At 34.8% G+C, this 12,380-nt stretch overlaps 1 protein-coding gene across 1 annotated transcript; it reads left to right on the plus strand.

Moving 5' to 3' along the window:
- Positions 1 to 1,022, plus strand: LOC111409440. Its single transcript, XM_023039489.1, has 3 exons — positions 1 to 531; positions 604 to 845; positions 1,013 to 1,022. Exons 1-3 carry the CDS (start codon positions 1 to 3, stop codon positions 1,020 to 1,022), a joined length of 783 nt encoding a protein of 260 aa, XP_022895257.1.
- Positions 1,023 to 12,380: the final 11,358 nt, after the last annotated feature.

Raw genomic sequence — 12,380 nt, forward strand, 5'->3', positions numbered from 1 at the left:
ATGGTTAGATTAATGATGAGTTTGCAACTCTACCTATGTCATTTTGGGGATATGCACTGGAAACACCAGCATACGTTCTTAAACTTAGTTCCTTCTAAGTCGGTTCCCAAGACTCTCCTAGAATTATGGAATGGGCGCAAGCTTAGCTTACATTATATTCAAATTTGGGGATGTCCGGCTCATGTGCTGAAAGGGAAGACAGAGAAGTTGGAGTCTAAATCAGAGATATGCCTATTTGTGCGATACCCCAAAGGTACCAGGGGATATTATTTTTATAGTCCTCTAGATAGGAAAGTCTTTGTTAGCACAAATGCCACTTTCCTAGAGGATAAGTATATTAATGAACATCAGTTCAAAAGTAAGGTTGTGTTGGAAGAAATGAGTGGGAGCAATTCTACCTCATCGATTCCTGAAACACAATCTCATAACAGACAACCCTTGGTGTTAGATATACCTAAACAATGTGTTTTGAGTGGGAGAGATGAGTCATCCAATTCCATGGATCAAGTAAACGTTGAAGGTATTGAGGAGGTAATGAAACCACCTACTGGTGATACCAACATTGATACAAACGTTACAATTCCAAATGATGCCATGGTCTAGGATCCACCGTCCCTTAGACAAAGTCAGAGGGTTATCAGACCACCTTTTATGTACTTGTTAGTTGGAGAGTCCAATAAGGTGATCTCCACAGCACAAGTTGATGACCTGACTTCATATAAGGAGGCCATGAATGATGTGGATGCAGATTTATCGCAACAAGCTATTAATACTGAAATGGAATCTATGCATTCCAATCAGGTCTGGAAACTTGTAGATGCACCAGAAGGGATAAAACACATCGGGTGCAAGTGGGTCTATAAGAGAAAGAGATGAGCATACGGGAAAGTGGAAACTTTTAAAGCAAGGCTAGTGGCTAAGGGTTTCACCCAACGAGAAGGCATCGATTACGAGGAGACCTTTTTGCATGTGGCTATGCTTAAGTCTATCCAGATTCTTTTATCCATTGCAGCTCATTTTGATTATGAGGTGTGGCAAATGGATTTCAAGACAACCTTTTTGAATGCCATCTTGAGGAATGCATCATATGGTGCAACCAAATGGATTCATAGAACGTGGTCATGAATACAAAGTCTGCAAGCTTCAGCGGTCCATTTATGGGTTAAAGCAAGTATCAGGATCTTGGAACAAGAGATTCCACGAAGTGATTAAGACGTATGATTTTGATCAGAACTTTGACAAACCCTGTGTCTATAAGAAGATACAGGAGAAAATTATAATTTTCCTCGTGCTATATGTGGATGATATTCTACTCATTGAAAATGATGTTGGAGCATTATCGTCTATGAAAGCGTGGTTGGCCCAACAGTTTCATATGAAGGACTTAGGAGAAGCTAGCCATGTTCTAGGTATTTAGATCTTAACAGATCGAAAGAACAAGCAGATAGCTCTATCCCAAGCTTCATATATTGATAAGATACTTGTCAGATTTTCCATGCAAGATTCCAAGAAAGGTAATTTACCTTTCAGGCATGGAATTCAACTCTCTAAGGATCAGTTCCCTAAGATTCCTGAAGAGGTAGAAGGCATGAGTAGGATACCTTATGCATCGGTAGTTGGTAGTCTCATGTATGCTATACTATGCACTAGACCTGACATTTGTTATGCTGTTGGTATGGTGAGTTGATATCAATCTAACCCGGGACTGGAACACTTGGTGGCTGTAAAGTATATCTTGAAGTACCTTCGAAGGACAAGGAATTACATGCTAGTTTACTCATCACCAGATCTTATTCCAGTGAGTTATACAGATTCAGGCTTCCAAGCTAATAAGGACTCTCGCAAGTCTACATCAGGATCACTGTTTATACTTGGTGGTGGGGCCATTATTTGGAGAAGTATCAAACAATCCTATATTGCTGATTTCACCATCAAGGTTGAGTAGGTGGTAGCTTGTGAAGCCACTAAGAAAACAGTGTGGTTCAAAAAATTTCTAACAGATATTGAGGTGGTGCCTACATCTGCTCAACCCCTGACACTGTACTGTGATAACAGTAGGGTAGTGGCAAATGCTAAAGAATCAAGGAGTCATCAAAGGGGTAAACATATTGAACGAAAATATCATCTCTTGAGCGAGATAGTTAATAGAGGAGATGTGATTGTCAATAAAATTGCTATTGGGGATAACCTCACAGATCCATTTACAAAGAGCCTATCGGCCAAGTTTTTAATGGATATGTGCAAGGCATGTGATTACATGACATGACACATATACTCTAGGGTAAGTGGGAGATTTGTTGGGTTGTGTGCCCATATAGTATAATTTTGCTTATGTAAAAATAACAATAATAATTTTTAATATTGAATAAAATTATGTTTAATCTATTTATTGCATTTATTTATTAAGCATGCGAAATTAAAATGCCTGTGATTACTTATGATAATATTAGTTGAGTACTTGCGTTGAGAAGTACAGTGAGACACAACTTATATTTTGATCATAAATAATTTGTTAACAACCAATGTTTAAGGGTTGGCACATTGTACTGGAAGGTTGTAGTGTAGACCGATTCACTATTCAGGTTTGTGATTTGTCGTTATCACAGAAATAGTTAAAGGTGACACTAGTACACTTGGAGTGTATTGAACGGACCACGTGTCGAATTTAATTCTATAGCATGATCGTGTCCTTTGACAGGATTATATATATATATATATATATATATATATATATATCTTTTCATGATTTTAATTGTTCTTTGATTCATCAATGGGTGAGATTAATTTGATTGGTCAAATATCTCGATAAGTTGGGAACTTGAGAATAAGCGGGGTAGAGAATATGAATTCTTGTCGGAAATCGTCGCCCTGAAAATGGATAGAGTGACTAGTTGAATATTTTCTGTTGAACGGTCAAAATTTGAGCTCAGTGTTTAACGACGGCTAAACTTCAACTTCTGTGATTTGTTCACAAGGCCGTTGAAGAAAATGAAACATAAGTTAGTGAGGATAAATAGAGGGGCAAAATGGTCATTTATGCTCGTGCCTAATTATCGGATCTCGGATGGGGATAAAATACATATACGGTAGGTCAGAGGAAAGTATTACAGATTTATTGACTTCTGTGATTTTATATATTCCGAGAGTTCAGTCTTTTGCCTTTAGTGAAAAAAGCAAAGACTAATAATTAGATTGAGTGGTCTAGGGTCGACTAGACAGGATCTAATTATTGGAGCTTGAAAAATATATGTCTGATCAGGTCCCAGTGGGAGCTCCATAAAGTGTTGGAACTTAATTACAGTAATTATAATAGTTTTGGGCTTAATTATAATTACAATAAAGTTTTGTACTTGGTTGTAATTACTATGAAAGTTATAAACTTAATTGTAATTGAAGTTCTAGGATTATACATGCAATTATATGTAAACTAATTAGAATTGGACTTAAATTAGAACTCCTACTTGAGTTTTAATTAGAACTCTTATTTGAATGTGAAATTTATTTGGACTAGAATTCTATCATCTATTTCTCTATAAATAGAGACTAGATGGATAGAAAAAAAATACAACATTCATAATTTCATAAGATTCAAAATTGTAGAGAGAAAAAGAGAGGGAAAATATATTGTTTTCTTGTATTCCAAAATTTAAGAATTAGTTTCTGGATTAATTGAAAGAAGGTGCCCACACATCGGTGTAGTTTTTGCGTTGAAAAATACCATAGAAGACTTGAATGTTTGAAGCACCAAGATTCTTGCAATTAAAGAAGATGAAAGTTCGTGGATCAGAGTTAATTCAATGTTGATCATTGAACTTAGGTAAAAGATTCGAATCCTTTTATTTTGATATGATATACACGTGAACATCTAGACGATCTTGCTTATTGAATTAAAGAAAATTTTAATTTCTGATTAATTCCGCTTCCGCATTCCAACATCATGAACGGTGCCACCCAAAAAGGTCAGAACCGGGTAAAAAAAAAAAAAAAAAAAAACTAAAAAAAACTCCCAAGCAGGCACTTAAAGTTGGTTTCCCAAAATGTTGAAGTATTTCAATGGAGGGAGTAATTAATTGATGTTTCATGTGTTCTTGGTTGTATGTGATTTTCATCTGTTTGAAAGCTTTCCGTCTTAACTTAAATTTGTTCCAATAGGCATTAGGTTTGTTTTCTTGCCATAGCTCATTATTTACGTGTATAATATAGAAGAAAAAATACGAAAAGGAAGTGAAAAATAAATAAAAGACTCATTATAATATTATTGAATGATGACCATAAACCATAAGCACCCAGCACACATTTATTCCTATATATAACATAATAGGGGTAACAACTCTCTACTATTTTCTGACTAATGTCTATCCAAACATCAAATAACCAATTAACAACTAGCATTTATCTTTTAATTTGAATTTAACAAGCTTATCACTCCAAGATTTTCTAGTCTCTTTATCACTTGTTTGATTCTCATCATTTCTGTTGTCAATTGTGTGACATTTCTAACATCCTCCCACAAATTGTGCTGGGCTGAAGGCTCGGTTTGTTTTTGAAAAACTGAAAGTTGCCATGGACATATGTCTCGTAAAGAAGCCAACAATGATTTTTATCTTCATTCTTGTGAAGTTATGTCATGTGGTATATAAGCATTTCAAATGCATCCCATACTGCATGGGTTGTGTTGAAGCCTTTAATTAGTTTGAGGGTTTCTTCAAACTGTTGAGATGATTCAACCATGAATAAGGGGATCGGACTTTCACAAGGCAATGGATTTATTAATTTTTTTTTCGGGATTTGATGAGTTGTATTTGGTGGGAACAAGGTTTTTCATTGGTGAAATGATCAAATCGTTCTTGAACTCATTTGTCAATTTTGGTATGAAATTTGTTGCTTCTGTTGTTTTGTTTGTATATGGTGGGATGTATTTGATGGATAAGGATTAATGAGAGATGCGTGTAAAAGAGTTGTCAACATTTATGAATAGTAAAGTGATAGCGGAGAAAATGACTTATAGTGTGCCAAGTGCTTACAATGGCTCTAATACCAAGAAAAAAAATACGAAAAGGAAGTGAAAAATAAATGAAAGACTAATTATAACATTATTGAATGATACCATAGGCTATAAACACCTAGCACACATTTATTCCTAGACTAATGTCAATTCAAACATTAAATAACAAATTAACAACTTGCATTTATTTTTTAATTTGAATTTAACAAGCTTATCACTCCAATATTTTCTGGTCTCCTTATCACTTGTTTGATCCTCATCATTTCTGTTGCCAATTGTGTGACATTTCTAACAAATATTAGGTACTCTACGTTGGGGATCACATCTGTGGAGTTATCTTACGGAGTAAAAAAGTTTTAGGTTTGTCTGGTTCTCTCTCTCTTCGTCTGTCTCTCTTGATTCTGATTCTGACTGATACACACCACTAGGCATAGATATTTGCTTATATGATAGTGCATGTTACTGAGAGATTGTCATTTAAGAAAATAATGAGAAATGACCTCAATATTTTTCTCAAATAGAGAAAGTTGCTTTAAGATCCATATTGTGGTTGAGTGAAATATATTATTAAGTCAAATATGTTGTAGTTATGTAAAATAACCATCAGGTATAAAGGGAAATTACTTGAAGTACTACTACTCGAGAGTAGGATTATTAAGTCCACGAAATCAAGTGACGATTCTCATTTTCAGTATTATGCTTTTGACTTGTGTGCTTTTGGTAGTCGGTAGTTATATTTAGCTGGGAATTGTAAAATAATTCCCTCAAGAAAGTAATAAAAATTGAGAAATTGCTTCAGTTGAAGTTCATCAATGTTCTGTATTGGAATTAAATTGTGGTCGGACTTTGAGTAGGATTTGTATTTTTCAAGCTGTTTTGCTGGCTTGAGCTTGAATAATTATGGTATTCAATGCGAATCACATCATATGCACATATTTCTTCTCATAATTTGCATATTCCAAATTATTTTATATATTTTTGAAGTATGATTCAAGATTATATCATGTTTTTGATAGATTGGAGAACACTGCTTGTTGTTCCTGAGCTTGAGAAGGAGTTTGAACTTCTTCGGGAATTAAGGGATACTCGAAAGGTATTGATATAGCTTCTGGTTTAACTTATCTTCTGTTACAGTAAATGATCTTAAATATTTATTGTTGAGAAAAATGTAGGGAAATCTGAATACTTAATGAACTCCAAAGTACGAAAAAACGTTATCTTTTAAGAGATGTTTCTCCCCTATTCAACAAAGTCACAACTGGGGTATGATAGAAAATCTCTCTCAGGATACAATGGAGACGTTTGATTCAAATTGTGACTATTTGATCAAACTAAGAAGATACTCGAAAATAACTGATTGATGCCAAGAGAAAGAAAGAAGAATAAATTTTTTAATGTGTTTTGCAAACGAGAATTCGCCCAAAATTTATAGAAATTGAGGCAACCGTTTGAATAGGTGTGTCCCTTGAAATCTTTGCATACATCTACTGGAGGTGACTGTTAAAAATCGAACAGATGCACCTATTCAAAGACTTCTGAAATAATTCGCAAAACACTAGTCGGGACAGCAAATCATTCACAAAACAGAAATAAATACATGAAAAATATCTAACATATCCCCCCTATTTTTCAAAATTTTGATTTAGAAAAGATGAAGCGGCTGCATCACAAAAATTGATTGCCTATGTACCCTTAACGGGATCAAGCCACCGTAGTTCATGCAAACACACATAAAAGGCATCATCGTAGGAAATCATACGTAAATGAAAGTAGTTTTTGACTTTGAACTTTCACTTAGTGCAAACAACTCAAAGTTTTGTCAAGGTGCTATGGTGAACAAATCTTGAACCAAGGACCCTATCATGACTAACCGGAGTCATTACACATACTATTCTGATAAAAAGGAGTGTATCTTTTATACCAACGCATTAATGGCCTTGCGTATATCCCGAATTTCATGAGTGCTTTAGAGACGGTCTAAATCTCATAGAAAACGACCCAACTTTCTCACTCACATAGGTAAGTTCTTTATAAAGTAATTCTGCGAGTTACTTTCTCTCTCAATAGAACTTATTAAGGAATTAAATCCGTCCTCAACCATGCAGAATATATACACTAGAGATTTTATGAATGGGTTTGAACTAATACTCTAGTGTCTCGTCTAAATTAGACTTTACCTTGTTTGTACCCTTTGAACTTTGTTTATATTTCAAAATATAAGTAGGGTTTCCATTAAAGCTAACTGAAGTTACATAGACCTCAATCCCATTCCTTCAATGTTTTTGCAATCATCTCTCTAGCCAATCCTTTTGTCAAAGGATCTGCTAGGTTATTCTTCGACTCTACATATTCAACGGTGATTACTCCTTGCTTAAGTAATCCTCGAAGAGACTGATGTCTAATACTGAGATGTCGTTGCTTACCATTGTAAGTCTTGTTTGCTACCGAATACAAAGTAGCTTTACTATCACAATAGATCATCACAGCTGGAGATGGTTTCTCCCACAATGGGATATCTATTAGCAAATTTCTTAGCCATTCAGCTTCTTTACTTGCATCAGCCAAAGCAATAAATTCTGCCAACATAGTCGAATCTGAGACGCATGTTTGTTTCTTAGAACACCAAGAAACAGTTGCACCTCCTAAAGTAAAGATCCAACCTGTTGTGGATTTAGAATTCGATTCTATGTTGTTCCAACTTGCATCGTTGTATCCTTCAAGTACAACGGGAAATCCACAATAATGTAATCCATAATCAATAGTTCCTTTCAAGTATCTTAGGATTCTTGAAACCGCATTCCAATGTTCTTTTCCTGGATTGCTAGTGAATCGACACAATATGCCAACTGCATATGCAATATCTGGTCTTGTGCAGTGCATAGCATACATAAGACTTCCAATCACACTTGTATATTGTAGTTGGTCATAAGATCTACCAGTATTTTTCATTAACTTAATACTAGGATCTATCGGAGTTGATGCGGGTTTATGACCCATATGACCATATCTTTTAAGGATATTTTCAATATAATGATATTGATTCAGCAATATGCATCCATCTTTTCTTATTATTTTAATCCCTAAGATCACATTTGCTTCGCCTAAATCCTTCATATCGAAGTTAGACTCTAGCAATTGTTTGGTCTCCTTAACACTTTCTAAGTTAGGACCAAAAATAAGCATGTCATCTACATACAAGCAAATAAGAGTACATGTACCATTTCTACATGTAGAATAGATACATTTATCTGCTTCATTAACCTTGAAACCGTTAGACAACATTACTTTATTGAATTTTTCATGCCATTGCATAGGGGCTTGTTTTAAGCCATAAAGAGACTTAACTAGTTTACAAACCTTCTTTTCTTGTCCAGGTAAAACAAAACCCTCGGGTTGCTCCATATATACTTCTTCCTCCAAATCACCATTTAGAAAAGCCGTTTTTACATCCATTTGATGGACAACTAAATTGTGAGTTGAAGCAAGAGATAGCAACACGCGGATGGAAGATATCCTTGCTACGGGAGCGTAAGTATCAAAATAATCTATGCCATGACGTTGTTTAAAACCTTTAGCTACTAATCGAGCTTTATACTTATTTATAGAGCCATCTGCATTTAATTTCCTCTTGAAAATCCATTTACAACCTATTAGTTTAGAACCACGAGGTAAATCAACCAGTTTCCATGTTTGATTTGATATAATGGATCTCATTTCATCATTGATTGCTTCTTTCCAAAGTACAGCACCTCGAGAGGAAATAGCTTCTGAATATGTGATAGGATCACTATCATCATTGATCATTAGCTTAGTCTGATGTGTAGTATTATTTACATCACCTTCTAGCAAATAAGTCACAAATTCAGATCCAAAAGATTTTTCTTTCCTTTGTCTCTTACTCCTTCTAGGTTCTATTTTCGATTGTGGTTCAACAGAAGTATCACCAAGAGATTCTTCATGAATTCTCTTAGAAGAACTAGGAGTAGTATTATTTTCAGTTTGTATAGTTGAAGACTTGTATATATTTTCAAGGAATTCAGCATCAATTGATTCGATAACATCATAGGATTCTAACTTTAGAAACCTATAAGCAGTACTATTTTTTGCATAACCTATGAATACACATTTATAAGTTTTACTTCCTAATTTAGTGATCTCTGGATTTGGTTTTCTCACATATGCGAGACAACCCCACACCTTGAGACGGCTAATATTAGGTTTCCTGATTGAACCACAACTCATATGGAGTTTTGTTAATCTTCTTCATAGGAATCCTATTTAGAGAATAACATGCACTTAAGATTGCTTTACCCCACCATTGATCAGGTAAACTAGAACTAATAAGCATGCAATTCACCATTTCAACTAAAGTCCTGTTTTTCCTTTCTGCTACTCCGTTTGATTCTGGCGAATATGGTGGAGTAAACTCGTGAACTATGCCATTAGTTTCACAGAATTTTGCTAATTCTGCTACTTGGTATTCACCTCCTCTATCAGAATGTAGGACTTTAATTTTTCGGTTTAATTGGTTTTCCACTACTGCTTTATAAATAAGAAATTTGCTTAAAACTTCATCTTTACTTTTTACTAAGTATACATAAGCATATTTCGAAAAATCATCTCTAAAGGTCACAAAGTACTTGTTCCCTCCACGTGAAACTTTACTATGCAGATGAGCCACATCAGAATGTATAAGACCAAGTAATTCAGATGTTCGCATAACAGATTTATGTGGTTTACACGTTATTTTACCTTGAACACATATTTCACATTTGTTAACATCATCACACTTACATTTAGGAATAATTCCTAAATTATGCATGTTCTTAATGGATTTATAATTTATGTGGCCTAATCTAGCATGCCATAAAGGTAAAGAATCAATAGTATAAGCAAAGTTATCATTTATTAGATTCATTTTGAACATACCATTACATGAGTAACCTTTTCCGACAAATACATTATTCTTAGATACTATAAGGCTATCAGACTCAATTACAAGCTTAAAACCTGCCTTGTTAAGGTGATCCCCAGAAATCAAGTTCTTGGTCATTTCAGGCACATGGAGAACTTCTGCCAAAGTCAGATTCTTTCCCGAAGTGAATTTCAGTTCCACCGATCCAATTCCAACAACTTTGGTATGAACATTGTTACCTATTTTTACTTCTCTTCCATCGGTGCATTCTTTGTAAGTCTTGAACTGAGATTTGTCATTACTTACATGAATTGTAGCTCCGGTATCCAGCCACCATCCTACTTCAAATCCAATTGAGTTGGCTTCTTCCACCACAGCAACAAAGTTTGGATCATGATTTCCATCAGTCACATTTACTTGATCTTTCTTTGTTTTTTCGTTCTTTGCCTTCTCATCTTTTATTCGATGTCGGCATTCACGAGCAATATGACCAGATTTCTTGTAGTAGAAACAATCCCCTTTGAATTTTTTCTTAGAGGTTTCTGCATAATCTTCCTTAGAACTGGAGTTTTTACGCTTCTTGTTACCCTTATGATTTCCTTGAACCATGTTTGCCTTTTCTGCCACTTGATCATTATTCTCTCGTTTACGAGAGTCTTCCTCAATACGCAAATGACGCATGAGGGATTCCAGGGTATGCTTGGTTTCATCATGTTTGAGTTTCTTTTTATAGCCATTCCATGAACTTGGTAATTTTGCAATAATGGCTCCAACTTGAAATGTATCAGGCAAGACAATTTTAGCATTCTTAAGATTACTAACAATAAGTTGTAATTCATGTACCTGGGCAAGAACAGACTTATTGTCCGTCATCTTGAAATCAAAGTAATTACCGATCAAGAATTTCTGGTTGCTTGCTTCTTCAATACGATACTTGTTGTCCAATGCCAGCCACAATTCTTTTGTTGTTCCGATAGTCCTGTGTGCCCTGTAATCTGATAGAGTATTCAGAATATGGCCTTTGCACAGAAAATCATCATCCTTCCATTTCTTCCACTGTTCCTGTAATTCCTTCTTGCGTTCATCTGAATCATCTGCTTTTTCTTCTGGAATAGGCGCGAGATCATCACTCAAAATGTAGGACAGTTTGATTGCTGTCAAGAAGAATAAAACCTTTCCTTGCCAACGCGTGTAGTTATGTCCATCAAACCGATCAAGACGAATCAAATCTTGATTCATGACTTGAATTAAGGGTGCCACAGATTCATTTACTGTCAGATCTTGGAACGAAGACATCTCTTAAAACTGTTGAGAAAAATATAGGGAAATCTGAATACTTAATGAATTCCAAAGCACGAAAAAATGTTATCTTTTAAGAGATATTTCTCCCCTATCCAACAAAGTCACAACTGGGGTATGATAGAAAATCTCTCTCAGGATACAATGGAGACGTTTGATTCAAATTGTGACTATTTGATCAAACCAAGAAGACACTCGAAAATAACTGATTGATGCTAAGAGAAAGAAAGAAGAACAAATTTTTTAATGTGTTTTGCAAACGAGAATTGGCCCAGAATTTATAGAAATTGAGGCAACCGTTTGAATAGGTGTGTCCCTTGAAATCCTTGCATACATCTACTGGAGGTGACTGTTAAAAATCGAACAGATGCACCTATTCAAAGACTTCTGAAATAATTCGCAAAACACTAGTTGGGGCGGCAAATCATTCGCAAAACAGAAATAAATAAATGCAAAATGATGAAAAATATCTAACATTTATCTCATTCTAGAATAGTATGGTCGTTTCATTTGTAAACAATTTTCCTATTTTCCTGTTCAAGATGTGGTAGTTTTGCTGTCAACTCTAAAAGTTCATTTATGCAGCAACTTCAATTATTGAGGAATGAGTGTGATCACATCGAAGACAACATACATCATCTGAAGTGGTTTCTCAGTTAATCTCTCACCATTTTTACTGCAAATAATTCTATTTCTGATAGAGATATTCTCTCACTTGTCGTAGCCATTCTGGGAATGCAAATTGTCAGGGGATTTTAGATTCCTCTGGCCCAGAGGTAGTTACCAAAAAGCTATAACCGTCTCTGCTGGATTTAAACAATTTTTAGAGTTCTGTTAGCTGAGAAAGCTAGAGTTGTAGCATTTGAAAACATTGTATCAACGGGTTCCTTATTACACAATCCTTCTTCAGGTTTGATGGGGTGAATGTTGAGAACATGGAAGAGCTAATTGCTAAGTTTGACAAACTGCAGGTTAGTGTAATTTATTTTGCACGAAAAATTAAGATAATAAATTCTTTTGAAAGAGATGATTCTTGATTTCCAGCGAATTGATTATTGAGGTAACATCAATTCTCATGTTGTTTAAAATTCAAATACGTTTACAGTGTAGTTAAGTGACAAAAAAGTTATTTGTAAGAATTTTGCATAATAACAAATAATT

Source organism: Olea europaea, chromosome 14 (genome assembly GCF_002742605.1).
Source record: "Olea europaea var. sylvestris chromosome 14, O_europaea_v1, whole genome shotgun sequence".
NCBI classification, from domain to species: Eukaryota; Viridiplantae; Streptophyta; class Magnoliopsida; order Lamiales; family Oleaceae; genus Olea; species Olea europaea.